Source organism: Pipistrellus kuhlii, unplaced genomic scaffold (assembly GCF_014108245.1).
Source record: "Pipistrellus kuhlii isolate mPipKuh1 unplaced genomic scaffold, mPipKuh1.p scaffold_m20_p_2, whole genome shotgun sequence".
NCBI classification, from domain to species: domain Eukaryota; kingdom Metazoa; phylum Chordata; class Mammalia; order Chiroptera; family Vespertilionidae; genus Pipistrellus; species Pipistrellus kuhlii.
In genome coordinates this window covers 175742006-175762631 of record NW_023425515.1, presented here as the reverse complement: position 1 = coordinate 175762631, position 20626 = coordinate 175742006, and the positions used below count along the sequence as shown (strand labels likewise).

Sequence of the window (20626 nt, the reverse complement as noted above, 5' to 3'; positions counted from 1 at the left end):
GATAATTCTACACCGTATAATTAAAATTTGCTAAGAGATTCAAACTTATAAAAAACAACCGAAGAGTGAAGTGATGTGCTAAATTGATGGTAGAAATCCTTTCACAATGTATACATATATCAAACTATCATGCTGTAAACTTCAAATATATTACATTTTTATTTGTCAATTATACCTCAATAAATCTGGGAGAAAAGAAATCAAAGGGATTAAAAAAACCCCTCTTACAACTCAATAATAAAAAGACAAATAGCCCAATTAAAAAATGGACAAAGGATTTGATTAGACATTTCTCAAATAAGCTATACAAATGGCCAATAAACACGTGAAATGATGCTTATATCTTTAGCCATTAGGGAACTGTAAATCAAAACCACAGTGAGAGACAACATTACACCCACTTTGGATGGTTATAAAAAAAATGGGCAGTAACGTGTTGGCAAGGAAAGAGAAATTGGAACCTTGGCACATTGCTGGTGGAAACAGAAAATGGCACAGGCACTTTGCAGAGCCATTTGATAGATTCTCAAAATGTTCAACGTAGACTTGTCATTTTACTCCCAAACACCCAAGAGAATGAAAAATGTATGTCCATATAAAAGATATACTTTTAAAAACTATATATATTTTATTGATTTTTTACAGAGAGGAAGGGAGAGAGATAGAGAGCTAGAAACGTCAATGAGAGAGAAACATCGACCAGCTGCCTCCTGTACACCCCCTACCAGGGATGTGCCCGCAACCAATGTACAATACATGCCCTTGACCGGAATCGAACCTGGGACCCTTCAGTCCGAAGACTGACGCTTTACCACTGAGCCAAACCGATTTTGGCTAAAAGATATACTTTTATGTTCATAGTATAATAGCCAAAAAGTGAAAACAACCCAAGTGTCCATTAGTGAATAAGTAGATAAAAAACAAAATGTGGTCTATCCATGGAAGGAATATTCATTGAAGAATTATTACTCAGGCATAAAAAGCAATGGCATTCTGACACATGCTATATCATGGATAATCCTGGAAAACATTATGCTAAGTTAGATAATACAGACACAAAACAACAGCTATTAGATGATTCCACTAACAGGAGGCACCCAGAACAGGCAAGTTCGTAGAGCTAGAAAGTGTCACAGAGGTTATTAGGGGCTTCAAGGAAATGAAAAATTATGTTTAATGGAGTTCTGTTTGGGATGATGAAAAATTCTGGAATGGATAGTGGTGATGGTTGTACAATATTGCAAATGTACTTAATGCCACTGAATTGTACACTTAATAGTAGTTAAAATGGTAACTTTTATAGTATGAATATTTTACCACATGAAAAGCTTAAATAATTGTACTCTAAAAATGAAATCTTGTATTAATATCATATGTGAAAAAATATTACTTTCCATAAATAAAGGAAATTCACAGCTATTAATATGGTGAAAATACAAGGTGGTTATGTAATGCTGGCTCTGATAAAGGCTCTGACCTTGAGTCCTCTCTCTCTGAGAGGCAAGACAACTGAGTACTTAGAGCTCAGATGCTGAACTCAGACCTTCAGGGTTTGAACCTCAGCTCTTTCCCTTTACCAGCTGGTGGCCTCAGCCATGTTACTTAGCCTCTCGGTGCCTCGGTTTCTCCATATATTAAATGGGGATATAAACAGAACCTGCCTCAGAGGGTGACTGAGAAGAATAAATAAGGTAGTACACCCAAAGTACTTAGTATAATGCCTGCCATATGGCAAGTCCATCACCTGTAAGGAAGTTTCATGCCATTCCAGCACCCAAGTGACTGTTACTCTTGCTGGACTCTTTAAAAAAATTATTTTTATTGGTTTCAAAGAGGAAAGGAGAGGGAGAAAGAGAAACAGCAATGATAAGAGAGAATCATTGATTGGCTGCCTCCTGCATGCCTCTTAATGGGGACTGAGCCCACAAACTGGGCATGTGCTCTGACCAGGAATCAAACTGTGATCTCCTGGCTCATAGACTGATACTTAACCTTTGAGCCACACCACCCGGGCATCCTTCCTGGACTCCCAGACCACCTTCTCCAGGAAGCCTTCTCTGACTTCACCCTCCCCCTCTTAGACTGAATTAGTGACCATCCACCGCATCCCATATTCAGCCCATCTCTATGTTCCTGAGGGTACTGTTATCTCTGATGTGGCTAAATGTGAGCTCCCATAGGGCAGGGTTTCTGTCTTTCACCCCCAAATTCTTAGCAGTTATACACAGGGATAATGCTCAATGAATAGAGAATGAATAAATTCAGGGGGAGGGAGGTCTGTGACCTCTTGGTAACTCTGAGGGATCCACGGATGGGTGCTGTTTTATGAAGGTTATGCATAATGCCGTATTCTAGTTTGGTGAAATGAAGAGATTGTCTCTGTCTGGTGACTAACTACACTAGTAATCCTGGAAGTGGACTAGTATTTAAGCACAGGCAGAAGGATTCACTGTGTACCTCTCTAGGCTGCCCTGGTTTCAGCTCCTAGGGACTCAGCGCCTCAGAAAGTCAAAGGCAGAGCCTAGCTCCTGGAAATCCTCCTTCCTCCTTCTCTTTGCCCTCCTTTCACTCAGGCTCAGCTGCCTTCCGCCCCCCACCCTGGCGGTGGGCACACTCACCCAGGCAGATGGGAGGTTTGCCCGTCCAGCTGCCATCTGCTTTGCAGGTGCGGTGCTCAGAGCCGCCCTTGAGGGAGAAGCCCTCCTGGCAGGTGTAGATGAGTGTGTAGCCCATGGAAGGCAAGTCCAGGGCCCCGACGTTGGCATGGGTCGGCGTCTCTGGCTGCTTGCAGTGGTGAGCTGGATGAGAGGGGACACTGTTGGAGCTGGGAGCGTAGGGCCTTCAACCATTACCGTTCCCAGAAGGGACACTCCCCCCCACGCCTGTCCCCTGCAGGCCCCTCTCATGTCCCCCCACCTCCCAGCCCTGGGTCTGTAGGCCTGGACATGGTGGACACCAGGGAGATGCTGGCTTATCAGCCGCAGGGAGCCGCAGCCTGCAGCACTTACCCCGAGGGAAGAAGACTAACTAAGGCCAAAAGCCTTGAATCTTCCATCTCGAGGGCTGGCTGTGGTGGTTACTAGTTTTTGCTGTCCAGAAGGTTCTTTTTATTTTGCTAAGGCCTAGGCTTGCCTTCAAGATCAGGAAGGCTTTTGTGTGAAATGTTTTCTGTGAGTCTCCGAGGCGTGACAGTGACAAAGAGACCAACCTTGGTGCGCCCTGTCACTCAGAGCACCCAGCGCCCTGGCTGCCCAGCTGGGGGGGGGGGGGGGACTGTGTCCCCAAGGCGGGCTGTGTTGGGAGGCGGGCGTGTGCACTCACGGACACAGTCGGGCGGGCTTCCGCTCCAGGTCAGGTTGGGGAGGCAGGTCCTGGTGGTGGAGCCCTGGAGCAGGTAACCTTTCTGACAGCGGAAGAGCACTGTGCTTCCCACCTGCGGCGAGGACGAAGGTCCCGCGGTCACCTCCCACGCAGCCACACTTCATACCCGTCACTCCGTCACGCACTTCCCCACCACCCAACTCCTATTCTTGCTGCCCGCAGCCCCCTCTCCCACTTCTTTGCTGGGCTAAATCTTATCTGTCTTTTATCTGTCCTTATATTATTCCTCTTCTACATGGACTCGCCGAACACCCTCATCAATGCTCTCGCCCCCACTAGTGCTGTTCCACGCAAGTTCCCCAGGCGCTCCGAGGCCGACAGTGACAGGAAGGGGCAGGAGGCCTGAGGCCCGATCTTGGCCAACACCATTACCTGGTAGCCCTGGGAACTGTTCTGTATCCCAAACTGCGGCATGCCGGGGTCCGCGCACGTGGTCAGCGTTGGATCTGGATCGCAAAACAAAGAAACAGACCACACGGTCACGGTCACGGTCACGGGAGCTTTCCCTGCCTCGGCCCACGCTGAGAAACAGGCGAGAGAAGAACACGGAGCCATGTCCCGATATCCCTGCCTCTCGATGACACCACCAGAGCCGGACCCCTGGTGGGCACCACCATGCCCCGTGGCACATTAACTCTGCCCGTCTCACATCTGCTCCAAGAAGCTCGGAGGAGGACGTGCCCCTTTTGCAGGTGAGACCCCGAGCACAGGGAAGGAAAGCCAGCACCTTGGGCCCCAAAGAGGGATGCCCGCAGCTGGGACAGGGCCCCACCCCCCTCTCACCTATGCAGCTGGGCTGGGTGCCGCTCCACGTCCCGTCTGACTGGCAGAACCTCCGTGGCGAGCCCACCAGCACCAGAGGGGGCTGGCAGGAGAAGGAGACGGACGACCGGTAGGAGAAGCCGCGGTCCTCTCTCCGCCCCCGGGCTGGGACCCCAGGATCTCCGCAGAACACGGCTGGTAGCACAAGGGAGAAACAGGTCCAAGTTGCTTCCTGGAACCCAGTGTGCGACCCCAGGGTCTCCACCCTCGCTGCTGCTGTTTCCTCTCCTTCCCACATTCAAAGTGCTTATCCGTAACCATCCAAGTAACGGAGAAATACTACAGGATGCTTAGAACATCGAGAAAAAATAAACTCCCTGCCACTCCCCATTGTTCTCCCCCTGCGACCCCCCATTTTCATGCTCACCCCCTTCTGGTCTGTTTACTTGTAGGTAAATCTGTGTATGGCTGCAAACCTAACTTCCAAAGGTTGTTAGCCTTGCTTTATTCACCTAATATTCTGTGAACACCTCCCAGGTTTATGCACACTTGTCATTTATTGGCTACACAGTTCCACAATGAGAGGTTGTATCATAATTATGGTTTGTCATACCCTTTCTATTATTATAAAGTTACCCCTGGCCTTCCTTTTACCTGTATTATTTTCTTGGAGGAGATTCTCTAGGAGTGGACTTTATCTTTAAAGGTTTGAGTGTGTTCATGGCTCTCAATGTATAGTGTGGACAACTGTTGTTCCAAAGGGCATGTGTGCATTTACACTGGGATGGGTAGTGCATGGAGTGTGCTTATTCATTCAGATCTTCAGAGTATCATTAACATCTGACTACCGTAGGTTCCCAAGACATCCCTTCAGGCATGAAAAACATTCTTTAGGCTATGATGTGTGTGTGTGTGTGTGTGTGTGTGTGTGTGTGTACACAGAGTCATGAGATTCATGATAATGTGCAAATAAATCAGAAGTCTGTGCCATGGAAACTGGGAGTCTAGACCTGACCAATCTGAAGTCAGTCAAAGGCCAAGATGATCAGAAGTCACTGTGGCTAGAAAAAGGCAATGCAAAAGATAAATGCTAATGGATGACAAAGAAAGAGAAACTCGGTCTTGTTAATAAGCAATGTGGTACCAAGTAAAATAAGGAGGTAACTTTTTAAACTCCTCAGCCTGGTAAATATATAAAAAAAAGGGAAAAATCCATTGTTAATGAGGGAAGAAGTCAAGAACTGTTTTCATAAATTGCTGGAGGGTGTGCAAATTGGGACACTCTTTCCAGAAGACAGTTTGGCATCATGTGTTCTAACATAGAGAGTGCATGTGTGCTGACCCAGCTCACTCCTAGGACTTTATCATGAGGGTAAAGAATGCTATTTTCAGGGCTATTTCTTACAGAACTGTTCCTAACAGGATTAAACTGGAAAAACCCAAATTTGTCACCAGAAGGAGATTAGACAAGTTGTGGCATCTACAACAAGGAAATTCTTTAAACCATTAAAAATAATGATGTGTAGGTCGGTATCTATTGATAGAGAAAGGTGTTGTTGGCCTATCAATGCATACCAGTCATGAGCTAGTATGCACAGCATGATTCAATACCATTTATAGAAAATCATACCCATATGCTATATACATGCAAACATGCAGATTGACAGGCATGGAGACACTGCCGTGGCTGCCTTTGGGAATTGAGAGTTCAGGTGACTGTTAAGCTCTTCTTTGTCTTCTCAGATATCACACTTTTTTTTTTTTTTTTTAAAAACAATAACTGTATTGCATTGCTAAGAAGCAATGTAGCTATTTCTCGAGAAGAAAAGCACTGTTTCTAGTCCAGACTCTGCCCGGAGACTCGCTGGGTTCCGTTCCCAATGTCGCCCTGACGGTACACGAAGGTTAACCACGCACCGAGTGCTGCCTTTTCTGGGTCCACATCTGAGCTGCTGGCCCTCGCCTCTGCTGACATTTCTCAAATGGGAGCAAACTGTCAGGGGCACCCAAACAGTGTCATGAGTATGTTGACTGGTTTTTGCAGCCTTAGACCAATGCCCAGTGGACAGGAAAAATAGGTCCTATTGTTTGTGCAAGGCACAGGCACTGAGAAAAATACCCAGAACCAATTCTCGGGCTCTGACAAGAATAAGTGACCTGGACCCTGCTTCCCCGGGGCTCGGTAAGAAATGAGGCCTGAGGGGGACTTGGGGCGCTCCGGGTCACGACGGGGCCAGGTGGGTAGAAATAAACTGTCATCAGGAAATCAGGAGTTCCCAGGAGCCCTCTGTGCAGGCATCTCCCATGAAGACAGGCATGTTTCCTGCACTGGCCCCCCATCGCTGGGTACTGACTGAGCCAGTTAACAACCTTTGGGTTAAAAACCGTCCTCTCATCTATGGCTTAATTTCTTACCACTGTGACCACACAACGTCTGTAGCAGGGCTCAATGTATTGTATTTTCAATTTTTTCCCTTTAAACTTCCTTCTTTCTTTAATCATGTCTGACAAAGGTCCTCCCTGGTCTGGGGTGGGGTATCTGGTCTAGAACTTCTAGCAGCAGAGCTCTGAGGGAAGGGGAAGGAGCGGCAGACAGGAGGCGCTAGAGAGCCCTATGAGCAACTTACGGAAACACTGAGGCAGCTCTCCCGTCCAGGATCCGTTTCCCTCGCAGGTGAGCACCGCGGGCAGGGAGAGCTGGTACCCCTCCAGGCAGGCATACGTCACGCTGGAGCCCCACATGAAGTCGGACCCCACCACTTTCCCGTTGGGGATGAGCTGAGGCGGCTTGCACATGATGGCTGCGGGGAGACCACAGCAGGCTGAGTTCTGGTGCCGCCCCAGTGAAACCAGGCCCGTCACCACCACGGGTGTCACTGGCCCTCCTGCACCTGGCAGGTGTTTGGGCTGAGCAGGAGGAGTCAGGAATGGCCTCTCATACTTAGGGAGCTCTGCTCCTTTGGCACCTCACAACCCACTCCTCTCAAAGCCCAAGCCTTGCCATGGTACCTCTGTCTCCCTTCTTGCAGATGTTGAGGGGCCGGTCCTCACCCTACAGGCCCCTGGGTAAGATCTCAAGGCTCTGCCTCGCCACCCTCCCTTCTAGATGCCCAAAGCCCACGTCTCACTTGAGTGTATCTTCTTTGGCACTCAGCCCACGCCTGCAGCCCTCGGACGCACCTTTGCAGACTGGCTTGGTGCCATTCCACGTCCGGTCCTTGGTGCAGCTCAGCACAGACACCCTGTGGGACTCCATCATGTAGCCGGGGACGCACTGGTACGTCACAGTTTTGTTGTACCTGAAGTCACTGCCCAGCCGGAGGCCATTGGCCGGAACCCCAGGGTCACCACACTTTATGACTAGGACAGGGAGACAGATACAGCATTGTCCACCCAGCCCTGGTCCCTAGCATCCCAACACCACCCAGTCACACCCTACACACTTTCAGGAAGGAAACTTGTCAGATAAGAAATACCGGCCCCTCCCAGGTTCCTAAGAGGGCACTGCCCAGTCTCCCTGCAGGAGTCCTCCTGCACCCCACTCTCCTTGCCACAATATCCTATGCACCCCAGAAACTTGGGCTATGATGACCATCCTTTTTTTTTCAAAGCTCACCCCTTCAAGAGAAAGTACCCTGAGGGCTCAGGGAGGTCTCCATATTGAAGAGCCTAAGATGTGTCAGTGAACCCCACAGACAATTTGTCTGCCAGCAGGTGTATCTTACCCCCTGGTTTTCTGTGAGGAGGCCTCTGTAGGCCCAGGGGCTGAGAATCAGGGTCCGAGGACCTATGCAATGGTTGTAACTATGCTATGGTGTCAAGTGAGGCTGTTGGGGAGCGCTGGCTGTGGAACAAAAGTGAACTTGACATATCAGCTAGAGCCTGACACCAAAGACTAGGACTTGGAAAGGGAGAACGTTGTCAGTTGTCAGATTCCTTATCTTATCACTTCCCTCCATCTGGGCCCCAGAGGGACTCACTTTCCAGGGAAAAGGGCTTGGGGCTTCCCTTGAGAGAAGCAAGAAAGGGGACTAGGAGGGTTACATGAGGCTTGAGAGCCAGGCCAGGGTGGGGATGGGTGCAAGGGAGAGAGGAACCAACAATGATGGGGGTGGTGGCAGTGTTAAAGTGGAAAGAACTCAGGCTGGGCACTGGGGGTTTGCCCTATAGGAGAAAAAGAAAGCCCAAGGATCTGGCCAGAGCCTGAGAAACAGCAAATTGGTGTATCACAACCTCTGAGCCTCAGTCATCTCACATAAAGGGGGGCTAAATAGCTTCTTCAGGGGGATGGATGGGTTGAGCATCCAATGGCATTGCCTATAAAATAAAGCACTTAGCTCAGTGGCCTGAAACCAATGCCAGTGTGTCCTAAACAAACAGATATTACGTGCATGAATCTCATCCAGGGGCAAGTCCCATCACTCCAGAAAGCCTCCCCCGTTTCCCACGGAGGAACCCCCTGCTCCCGGCCACCGTTTGCCATGGGGCCCCCGGGCCTGGGTTCTCACCTGTGCACTCTGGGTCACTGCCTGTCCAGGTGCCATTGACCGAGCAGTGCCGGCTGAGCAGGCCTGTGGCGTAGTAACCCTCCCGGCACTCATAGACGATGGAGCTGGAGAAAACCAGGCCGTCGCTGAACATGACGCGGGCGTTGCTTGGAGTCCCGGGGTTGCCACAGGAGATCACTAGGAAGCCAAAAGAAGGCATCATTCCCCAGAACAGGGCGGCCCCGAGTGGGAACCCTGTGCTACCTAAGGAGCCTGCGGATGGAAGTACCTCTTACGCTGCTGCCACGTCCGATCACCTCGCCTTCGGAAGGGAAGGAGAGACCTGTATGATTTCTAAGACAAAAGGACTATGTCTGTTTTATTATCACATGTAAAAATTTAAACGATTCCTTAGTACCTCACAATATTTAATCTGTGCTTAATTTTTCTTAATTCTCTCTCTCTCCCTCCCTTCCCCCCCCCCCCCCCGTCTCCCTCACCCTTCTCTTTTTTTAACAGTTGATTTGTTTGCATTACGATCCAAACAAGGCCCACCTATGGCTATTTGGTTGGTGTGTCTTTAAGACCCTTGGAATCCAGAGATGGCTGTTCCCTGTCCTGTGATTTATCTGTTACAGAAACCAGGGCACTTCATGGGGGTTTTGTGCCTTTTCCCTTGCATTCCCTCAGGAGGCACAGAATGTCTGATTGTTTCTTTATTCCTGACTTTGAGGCTGATCAATGGGTTCTGGCATGATACAATTCTCATTAGTTTCTCTCTCAATGGTTTTAAGAGCAATCAACTCTTGCTAGGCTAGATTTGCTATTAGGGAATAGAAAAGGGTGATATTCTAATTCTATAATTCTTTCTGCATCTGCTAGACTACTTTAATAAAGAACATGCCCGTCACCAAATATTTGCTTACCCTGAAATGCAAGTCATACAGGAAGGCTGGATAATGCTTGATTATTCTTTTAATCAGACATCAGAACAAGAAGTTGGTTCTTTAGCAAGCTTCAAAGATGACCAACAGTCACTGGAACTCATGGATTTAAGCTTATTTACTACTAGAGAGGCTCGGTGCATGAAATTTGTGCACTGGGGGGTGGGTGTCCCCTCAGCCTGGCCTATGTCCTCTCGCAGTCCGGGAGCTCTCAGCAGGCCTAAGCCCACAATTGGACATCCTTAGCACCGCTGCGGAGATGGGAGAGGCTCCCACCACCAACATCACTGATCTCGCCAGACATGAGCTGGGCTTCTGGCTGAGCAGTGCTCCTGCTGTGGAAGCACACTGACCACCAGGGGGCAGCTCCTATGTTGAGCATCTTGTAATAGCGACTGGTCGTTCTGCTGTTTGGTCGATTTGCATATTAACTTTTTATTATATAGGACTAGAGGCCCGGTGCATGAAAATTCATGCACTGGAAGAAGGGGGTCCCTCAGCCTGATCTGTCCCCTCTCACAGTCTGGGACCCTAAGAGGTAAAAGGGGACCCAGTGATTGGGGGAAGGTGACTCCCCCCATCACACCTCTACTGCTGCCACTGCCAGCAGCGCAAGCCTCAGCCAGCCCTGGGGACTGGGCACTGTCATCTTGTGGTTGTGGGTGCCGCCATCTTTGAGGGCATGACAGTCAATTAGCATATTCCCTCCTTAATGACTGTGGGTGCCACCATCTTTGCTATGGTGTGAAGGTCAATTAGCATATTCCCTCTTTAGTAGAGGGAATATGCTAATTCCACTATTTCCACTATTATTCTTATTGATGCTCAAAATATCCCATCTTAGACTAGTGGGAGCCTTTTCATGACTCCACTTGTCTTTGGTAGATTCTTTGCTAGAGTGAAAAGATGTTCCAAGTTCACCTTTCTATTTCCTGCCTTCGTTCTAGAATCTGCCATTTCTCCAAAGAGCTCTAGTTGCATTAAATGAAGATTGGATTTAGAAGCCATAATCTCAATGTTAAGGGCACTCATTGGTTCTAGATTTTTAGAATGGATATATCTGGAAACATAACTTCTCAGATTGAAAATAAACTATGAGCTTATACTGATATTACCAATCCACATTTAGGATTAAGAGTTTTCCTTAACTTTGAAATTTTTATATTATATCTGTTATATGCTAGAAATTTTGGTTCTTAATGACAATACATAATTTTAATTTGTTTTATCTATATACTAGAGGCCTGGTAAATGAAAATTCATGTACTGGAAGGGGGTCCCTCAGCCTGGCCTGCCCCCTCTCACATTCCAGTAGCCCTCAGGGGTGGGGAGGTGACCCGGTGATCAGGGAAGGTGACTCCCCCATCACACCTCTGCTGCTGCCACTGCCAGCAGTACAAGCCTCAGCCAGTCCTGGTTATCTGAGCCTTGGGTGACCCTTGGTGGCCGGGCAGCCAACATCCAAGGCTGGCCTGTGCTTTGGGCCAGCCCTGAGCAGCTGGGAAGCTGCCAACCTAGGCAGCTGGGCAGCTGCTATCTGACATCTGAGGCTTGCCTGCGCCTTGGGCCTTGGTTAAGCAGCCACCATCTGAGGTTTGCCTATATATTGGGCCAGCCCTGGGTGGCTGGGGGCTGGGGGACTCCAGAGGCAGGTGCATGGAGCGGCCTGCCACCCTTGCAGGGCTAAAAGGACTGGGCGCTGCCATCTTGTGGCTGTGGGCACCACCACCTTTGAGGGCAGGACAGTCAATTAGCATAGTCCCTCCTTATTGGTTGTGGGCGCCACCATCTTTGCGACAGTGTGAGGGCCAATTAGCATATTTCCCCTTTATTAGATAGGATACTATGGTACTATGTATGTAATAGTATCAGAAGAGTAATACTAATATTATTACTTAACAATATGGTTGCTAAAAGTAGTTTAAGATTTCATGCAGTTCTTTTTGTTCTTAGGATATATATAGTATAGTAAGATTTCATTGTTTTTCAAGTCGGCTTAAGTAATTCTCTGGGTTATTAAGTCACCAACTTGATACATAGTTAAATTCATTAGTTTTGATTTTGATATTCAGAGATTACTTTGATTTAACTTTATTTTATAAGTATGAACAACATTTATGTGGTCCTGAGGTCAAATATACAAAATGATTCCTATATAATTAGCACAACTGATGGGCTCTAACATCAATTTATTTAACAGGTATTTGTGTGGCGTTGGTCCCAGGAATTCAGTGATAACCAAGTTATGTCTTTTGCCCTAGTGGAGCCCAGGATATCTTAAGAAACTACCTATATACAGATGAATCAAAATATCCTATATAATAAAAGCCTAATATGTAAATTGTCCCCTTGACCAGGAGTTTGACCAGGAGTTTGAACAGGGGACAGGGATGGCTGGCCAACTGCCTGTGGCCCCTCCCTCTGGCCAGCCCTGCCCCAATTGCCCCTCCCCCCCACCCCATTGGGGGTGGGGCTGGCCAGCCAACCTCCTGCGATCCCTATCCCCTGCCAGCCCAGCCTGATGGCCCCGATCCGGGTGGGTCTGCTGGACCCCACCCTTGCACAAATTTGTACACCAGGCCTCTAGTGATGTAATAAGAATTACACTTGATGGAAAGAAAACACTCAGAAGAGAGCATTTTATTAGGGCTGGAAATAAGAATTTGAGTAGAGCCTTGAAGGGTAAGTGGAAGCGGTCAGGGAAGTCACAAAGAGCTGTGTGCATGTTACATACACACGTACACTCTTTCAGCATCCACTTCCAGGTCCAAACTCCCAGCGACTAACTTTCTGTTTCTCAAATACTCCTGACATGTTGACTAACTCCAGCTTGGGGTCTGAGTGGCACAAAAGGGGACATGGGTCACAGTGAATATTTGAGAATATAATAAATTCTCTCCTTGACTTTCTGACTACCACAAACCTTTCTTACTATGTCTAAAAAAATCCCGTAGAAGCTAACTTTGCCCTCCAAAAAAGGTGGGGCTTTGGACAGACAAGTAGGAGGCCACTGACTCCATGTGGCTCATTTCCTGGGCAGGTATCCTCTGACCTTGGGCCAGAACACCTCCCTGTGCTCTGCTGGACCACTCTACAACCTCAAGTTCAAACAGCTGCTCTCTAACCCTGCCTCTTATCTCTTCATCTCTCTGCCTCTGGGATTCATTCTGTGGTCATTTCTTGGTCCTATTGGGACTCATAATCTATTGATTTACCACTTTTCTTACTGCTACCTATTCTCATTAAAAAAACAACACACCTCCTGTTTACCCAGCTTAAATCCCAAGATCAATAATAATCACTGCTTTGTGTATACCCTCACGTCCCTCGCCACTTTCCACTGATGTCTTAGTTGCCCAATAAAACCCCAACCCTATACCTAATGCTTCACCTGCCCTGTGCCTCTACCTGTGTAGCAATATGTGGTTGAACAAAAACCCAGATAATGCTGACTACTCTCACTTTATTTTTATTTTTTTTAAAGCTGTTTTTATTTATTTATTTATTTTTTAAAAAAATATATTTTATTGATATTTTACAGAGAGGAGGAAGGGAGAGAGCTAGAGAGCTAGAAAAGTCGATGAGAGAGAAACATCGACCAGCTGCCTCTTGCACACCCCCTACCAGGGATGTGCCCGCAACCAATGTACATGCCCTTGATGGGAATCGAACCATGGGACCTTTCAGTCCCCAGTCCGACGCTCTACCACTGAGCCAAACCAGTTTTGGCTGACTACTCTCCCTTTAAATTAGTGGCCTCCTACCTTAAGTGAGTCCCTGGTGTTTCCTGGCAATTGCATACTAGCATTTCCCTATTCCATTTCCACGCCTCCCAGGCGAGACGATGGTTTCCTGTTGTTTCCTTTCTCTCCCAACATCTCAGTCCACCTCCCTTTTAGCTGTTAAACTGCTTCCTGACTAGGAAAGAGCTACACAGGCTGGATTTTAGTGACAGAGGGACTAGGGAGCAGCTACGAAAAGTTATCGACTCTGGGAGGAGAGGTTTTAAGAAAGAGTCCCTTCAGATTAGGAGTGTGTACAGAAACATAACTGCCCCCACCCAGGCTACTTCAGGGAACAACATTAAGAGTTCAGATTACTCTTAAATGTTTTTTAAAAAACTGGATTTCTAGTTCTTTGGACATTTTTTATGCTTGTTTAACATGTCTTTTCCCTTCAACTGTTAGCTCCAAGAGAGCAATGTGTGTCTGCCACTGTCACCCTTGTGTCCCTAGCACATATGGCAGTATCTGACACATAGTTGTTGAATAAAACTATCCTATATAATAAAAGGCTAATATGCAAATCAACTGAACTGCAGAGTGACTGGTTGCTATGATGTGCGCTGACCATTAGGGGGCAGACGCTCAATGCAGGAGCCTCCTCCTGGTGGCCAGTGCACTCCCACTGGGGAATGTTGCTCAGCCAGAAGCCAGGCTCATAGGAGTGGGCCTAAGCCATCAGTTGGCCATCCCCTGAGGGCTCCCGGACTGCACAAATTTCGTGCACTGGGCCTCTAGTATAGAAAATAAGTGAACAAATGGGCTAAACTTAGTTTATTCTGGTTTCTTCCCTTCTTAGGTGAGCGTGGAAAATATGTTTGTCTTTAGATTATGAATGAGGATGCACAAACTATCTGTTGATGTCCACTCTCCAGGTGGCCAAGGGTTCACCCAGGGCCATGGTTTCATCTGTGAGTGAGAGCAGGTGCTTGGGGTGGGCAAACAAGGGCAGGCAAAGGGGAAAAGAGAATGGTCACATACATTACCTCCACACTCAGGCTGTGTGCCGCTCCACGAGCCGTTGGCCTGGCAGGTTCGCTCTGACGATCCCCGGAGCACATGGCCAGCCTCACAGCTGAAGCGCATCAGGCTCCCAGGGGCAAAGCTCTCCCCCAAACGTATGCCGTGGGCTGGGATCCCAGGGTCACCACAAAGCCCCAAGCTGGTGCCTAAGGAGCAGAACCAAACAAGTACCGTTGTTTTTAGAATGGAAGGAAGGGAGTGGAGGACTGAGCGAGGAGAATGTTGGGCCACTGTTTATATGAGGCAGTGGGCCCTCCTGCACGAGGGGGTGAGAACTGATTGTGTCTATTCCAAGTTATCGGAACAGGCTCCTGCCTTACTACTCAGGGGTCAAAGAATAGAAAGGTCTGAGTCACTGGTAAATTCCTGGGGACCACCCAGCAAGGAAGAGATAAGGCAGAGGGAAGAACCTTTGGTGGATCATGCCTTCATTCCTTGGCCTGCACCAGTGTGAATACCAGTGGGCCAAGCTGGCTGCATCTCCTCCTTCTCCCTTTTCCCTCTTTTCCACCAATAGCTGCTGATTGCAGAGTATCCTCCCCGTTCCCAATGCCACCATCTTGTTTCAGATGCTCAGCATTCTCTTGCCTGAACTATTGTAAGAGCCTCCAACCTAATGTCCCTTCCTCTTCAATTCTCTCCCATGCATCTTCCATTTATCCTCAGATCGTAACAATGAACCACCACCACCCCTCATCTGATCTTGTTTCTTTTCTGCTGAAATAGCCCCACTGGCTTCCCATTGCCTACAGGATACAGTTCAAGCTCCTTGCCATAGCCTCATCTTTTAAACAGCACAGCTTGAATCCTGATCCTTTAACTGAGGATTCCCGACTCCCAAATTACAGAGTACAGATGAGCTCTGGATTAAATGTCTTAGAACCTCTCAACTCTTTCTGCATGAGAAGATAAAGTTTCCAACTCATGTGGATGTACCTCATCACGAACCCACATGTATGGGCATCCAATTGCAACATCTGAGTGACCACATTTAGTTTGTTGGAGTAAAGCAGTGTTTCAATAATGTATAACCTACTATGGTCCATTTTTGTCTTTTCCTCAATCCTGGAATTATGAGAATGCCATGTTTCCCATTCTGCTTCCTACCAAGGGAGGGGGATTCATTCAATCTTTAAGTCAAACATTTGAGAAACGAGGGCCCATTACATTGGACCAGGCTTTCTTATCTTTTAAAGTTTTCCAAGGTGTAGCCCATGGAACAGGCAGAACTGGGTCCCCTGAAAGGCGGCCCTAATGGTGAGTACTCTAACTCCCGTCCTGGCTAGCTGACCTCTGCTGTAGCCAGCACTATTTTGCAATAGGTCCGAGGGTGGAGTTTTCCAGTCCTGTCAGATAAGCTCCTACTGCAGTGTTCGGAGCTCCCACGTCAATGAAATAAGGAGTCTGGGACAGATACTGTATCATGGGGACAGATGGCAACAGCTCACTCTTTTACTAAAGAGGCCTGTCAGCAAGAGGTGAGCAATGAACTTCCCAAAGTATGTCTCCAATGCTGGAAGCCTCTGCATGTCCTTGATGGCCTAGGTACTTGTCTCAAGGACTCAGGGCATTTTGTTATACATCATGTGGGCACACTGTACAAAATGAGGTCCAAAAATGTGACCCTGGAATTCTTGAATGTGTGTTTCTTTGGCCTGGCAGTAGATGCTATTACAAAAGATGACATCTCTAAGTTTCAGGAAGGGAGGAATTATATTCTACTCACTGGTGCACACCTTGCATTGCATCATAATTTCCTATTCTTCACATCTCTTATTTAAAAAAAATAATTTTCTTTCTTTTTAAAGAAATATTTTTATTGATTTTTCAGAGAGGAAGGGAGAGGAATAGAGAATTAGAAACATTGATTAGAGTTGGAAACATCCATCAGCTGTCTTCTACACGTCCTCCACTAGGGATTGGTCCACACCAAGGTTCATGCCCTTGACCAGAATCAAAACCCGGACCCCTTACTCTATTCACTGAGCCAAACTGATTAGGGCTCATCTTTTTTTCCCTTTTTTTTTTTTTTTTTTTTTTTTTTTTTAAATTTAAGGCATTCATTCCTCAGCCTCAACATTTATAGAATCCTGTCTAGTCCTGTTCTTGGAGGTCTCCAGGAAAGCTCTGCCCATGATTCTGGTCTCCCAAGTGTCTGTCATCCTTGATGGATACTCAGGAGAAATTAGATTGCTAACTGTGCCTCAGAATATTCAGGATCAGGACTAAATAGCTGAATGCAGTACTTCTAGTGAGTGGGGTTCATGTCTGCTGAAGGTGTGTTTCTTTACTTAAAAAAATACATTTTGATTTTTTACAGAAAGGAAGGGAGAAGGATAGAGAATTAGAAACATCGATGGGAGAGAAACATTGACCAGCTGCCTCCTGCACACCCTCTACTGGGGATGTGCTGCAACCAAGGTACGTGCCCTTGACCGGAATTGAACCTGGGATCCTTCAGGCCGACACTCTATCCACTGAGCCAAACCGGTTAGGGCTTAAGTTTCTTACTTTACTATTTCATGCTCCCAAGGTGTCAGCTTTTTTCTAAGTCTCCCCTATCAACCTTGATGTGGCCAAGGAAGAGTCCCTTCTTCCACATGCAGGACCAGTTCTTGGGAAGTCACAAAATTAGGAAATCTTAGGATTGAAAAGTTTTAGAGGTTTTCCAGCTTAGTTTTCTACTCTAGATAAGAACTGTTTCTGTAATATTTGCAGTAGGTCATTTTCCAACCTCTACTAAGATGATTCTAAACATGAGAAGTGAGAAGACTTTGGAAATGTGTGCCTTTCCTCTTTGGAATGCCTCTTCCTCCTGGAACTTGCTCTGTGGACAACTCAAGAAGCCTCAGTATCCTTGGCTGTTGTCTTCCCCAGGCCATCCTCCCAAGTCACTTTCACCAGAAGTCAAAACAGAGGGAAGTTAGGGAGGAACCCAGATAATTGGCATCTTCTCGTCCAGGCTAAAGAGTCCCCAAGGCTCATAACTTGTCCTGCCCAGCTCATGAACTGGATGATTAATGAGTCTTGTAGAGGTGAGGGGCCAAAGTCCTGGTGGGAATAGAGTCATGGTGTGTCTGGGATTGGCCTGGGCAGCCAATAGCCCTTTGAAACAGTGGCTAGTGCTTTGAGATTTTCTCCTAAAATCTGGTTCAATGTTTTAGAAGTACAATTTGGGACACAGGATTATCTTAGAATTCTCAAACTATAAGAACAGCAATGTCCTCCCTAGTTTGCAATCTCTGGGCTGTATGAATTGGCCAGAGCTGATGAAGGGATGAAGCTGGATTCAGACCACAGGATGAGGTCCAGCTGGGACCTCTCATAGCTGTGCTCTCTGCTTGGTAGGGATGAGATGAGGGCTCAAAAGCTCTACTTTCCTCCCATTCTTCTGTCACACTCACACTTGAGTAGTTTGTCCCTCTCCCATTAGACAAGTGTTCCCTTGGACCCTTTTCCCTCCTGCAGGTCCCCTACCTGAGCAGTGGGGCAGAGAGCCTGTCCAGTGTCCATCTAGCCCACACACGCGGGTGGCGTTTCCCACCAGAGTCCGTTTGCCAGTGCAACTGTAATGCACGACTGCCCCCACGGTATAGTTGTTCCCGGACATCTGGGCATGAGGTGGGGAGCCTGGATGGCCACAGGACACCACTGTGGGGAAGAGCAAACATGTCAGCAACTGTACAGAGAGAGTGTCATCACAGGACACACACAAGGCTTTTGGTAGTGACAGGCAGAGAGGAAGAGAAACCCAGGGTATCAATCGAAGCAAACTCCCTGCTGGCACACCCAGCTGCCATCAGCAGGCAATGCCTACCCATCTCGCTGTGCAGTTTCCGTATCAGTGAAATGAAGAGTGACACCTTTGTTTTAAGGGTTGAAGGGATAATACATGTAGTAAGTATGTGATCCCATTTGTTGCTTTTCTTTCTTGACTCTTCCTTGCTGTTATAGGACATTCCCAAATATTTCTGGCAGAAAGGTGGTGCATGTAGCACACATAAGATAATATGGGCAATTGGGATCCTGGGATTGTCTGCACTGGCCACAGGTTCCAGAACAAGGACCAGTTATAGTCCTTTCCTAACTGCATCTTATAATTGCCCACATCCATTGTCCCCAACTTAACACCTTAAGCCTGCAAGTTCCCTTTCCTGATACAGCAAAGCGTAACTGTGAGAACCAGTGGAGAGATGGAGCTGAAGTGCACAGGTTTAGGCAGGGCTCTGCTGTCAGGGTTGCTGTGCTTTGCCTTCTCATCACTCTTGCCACAGGTACACCTCAGGCTCTTTCATTTACTCTGTGTGTTTGGGAGAATCAAGTCCATGCTCTTGTGGAGCTTATATTCTAGGGGGAAGAGAGACTATAAATAATGACATAAACAGGCAATTCTAAGGGGGTGCTAAGAAGGAAAATAAAGCTGCATCAGGAAAAGGGTGGTCAGGGGCAGAATGAGGATGCTGTTTTTGAGCAGGGTGGGCAGGGAAGACGTCACTGAGAAGGTGACATCTGAGCAGTGATTTGAGTGAAGAGGCCAGCCATCGTCAGCAAGATCTGGGTGAAGAGCATCCTGAGGGAAGAAACATCAGGTGTAAAGGTCCAGAGGCCAGAACGAACTTGGTGTGTTTAAGGACCAGCAAGAAAGCCAGGGCTTCTGGAACAGACAGGGCAAGGAAAGAATGGAAGAAGACATGGGTGGAGAGCTTGCTATGATGGCCTAGAATATGGATTTTATTATAAGCATGAAGGGATGCCATTGGAGTGATATACATTTTAAGAACATTCTGACCACATGTGGAAAACATTCTAGAGTGAGGCAAGAATGAGGGAGGTGTTGCACTAGTTTAAGAAGAGATGATAATGACTTGGATGGATTAAACCTTGGGGTATGGTAGGAGATACTTGTAGTCATAGCTTGCATCTGGAAAGGGGACAGGGGATGGCAGAGATGATGAACAGGATAGGTGACCAACAGGATAAAATCTGAATTAGCCTAACGCTGTCCCTGATGACAGCTGTCAACTTGACTGGACCAGAAGGATGCCCAGATAGTTGTTCAAGAATTATTCTGTGAGAGCATTTCTTAATGAGATTAAAATCTGACTAAGTAGACTGAATAATGCAGATTGCTCTCTCCAGTGTGGGTGTGCCTCATCCTATCTCCTGAAGGCCAGAATAGAACAAGAAGGCTGAGTTAGAGAGACTTCTCTCCCTCTCTCTGCCTTTGAGCTGGAACATCCAGCCGTTGGTCTCAGATGTGGACTGGAATTGACACTGTTGGCTATCCTGCTTCTCAGGCTTTTGAAAACAGACTGAAACCATGACATCTGCTCTTCTGGGTCTCCAGCTTGCTGACTGCAGATCTTGGGACTTCTAAGACTCCATAATTGTGTGAGCCAATTCCTTATTTTATATGTAGTATGTTATGGGTTCTGTTTCTCTAGTAAAACCCAACTAATACACCTGTTAAGTCCTGATCTAACTGTGAGCAAACAAAAGCAGTTGCTATTTTAAGCCACTAAGTTTTGAGATGGCTTGTTACATAGCAATAGATAACGGACAGAGTAAGTTTTAAGCATTATATTTTTTATTTCTTAAGGCAACCCTACGAGGTAGGCACCATTTTAATCTCCATCTTGCTGAGGAGGAAATGAGGCATGGCGAGGAAAAGGAACTTGCCCAAGGTCACAGACCTGTTCAATAATAGAACTAGTTCTTGAAACCAGGTAGGTTGACTCTAAGAGGACACACTCTGGAAGCACTGTAGTTGTTTCCCTTCTCAATGACTTGGATCTGGCTGTCAACTGAGGCATCGGTGATTGTTCTCCACATGATCCCTGACTCCATGTGCTTTCTTATCAGTGATTACATTAAATGAGAATTAAACACATAAAAGCCAGATAGCAGAAAAATGAATAAAAAGAACAAGATCCAACTATATACAGAAGAGACAGACCTTAGATTCAAAGATACAAATGGATCGAAAGTAAAAAGATGAAAAATATATACTATGCATACAATATCCAAAAAAGAGCTGAATGGCTATCTTAATATCAGACAAGATAAACTTAAAAGCAAAATTGTTACTAGACAGAGGGACATTGTAATAATAAAAGGATCAATCCGCCAAGAAGATATAACAACTATAAATATATATGCTCCTAACAACAGACCTGCCAAGAACATGAAGCAAAAAGCTAACAGAATTGAAAAGAGAAATAGACAAATCAGTAATTACAGTATGATA

At 46.9% G+C, this 20626-nt stretch overlaps 1 protein-coding gene across 3 annotated transcripts in view; it reads right to left on the bottom strand.

The window, feature by feature from the left end:
- CSMD2 (CUB and Sushi multiple domains 2) overlaps positions 1-20626 on the bottom strand; it is a 540305-nt gene that overhangs the window by 12658 nt on the left and 507021 nt on the right. For all 3 annotated transcript variants that reach the window (XM_036446754.2, XM_045584884.1, XM_045584885.1), the window contains 9 exons: positions 17857-18030; positions 14343-14525; positions 8652-8828; positions 7324-7503; positions 6771-6944; positions 4165-4338; positions 3754-3827; positions 3322-3433; positions 2619-2798 (listed from right to left, as the gene is read on the bottom strand). In XM_036446754.2, coding sequence (XP_036302647.1) covers positions 2619-2798; positions 3322-3433; positions 3754-3827; positions 4165-4338; positions 6771-6944; positions 7324-7503; positions 8652-8828; positions 14343-14525; positions 17857-18030 — 1428 coding nt within the window. The remainder of the gene's footprint in view (positions 1-2618; positions 2799-3321; positions 3434-3753; positions 3828-4164; positions 4339-6770; positions 6945-7323; positions 7504-8651; positions 8829-14342; positions 14526-17856; positions 18031-20626) is intronic.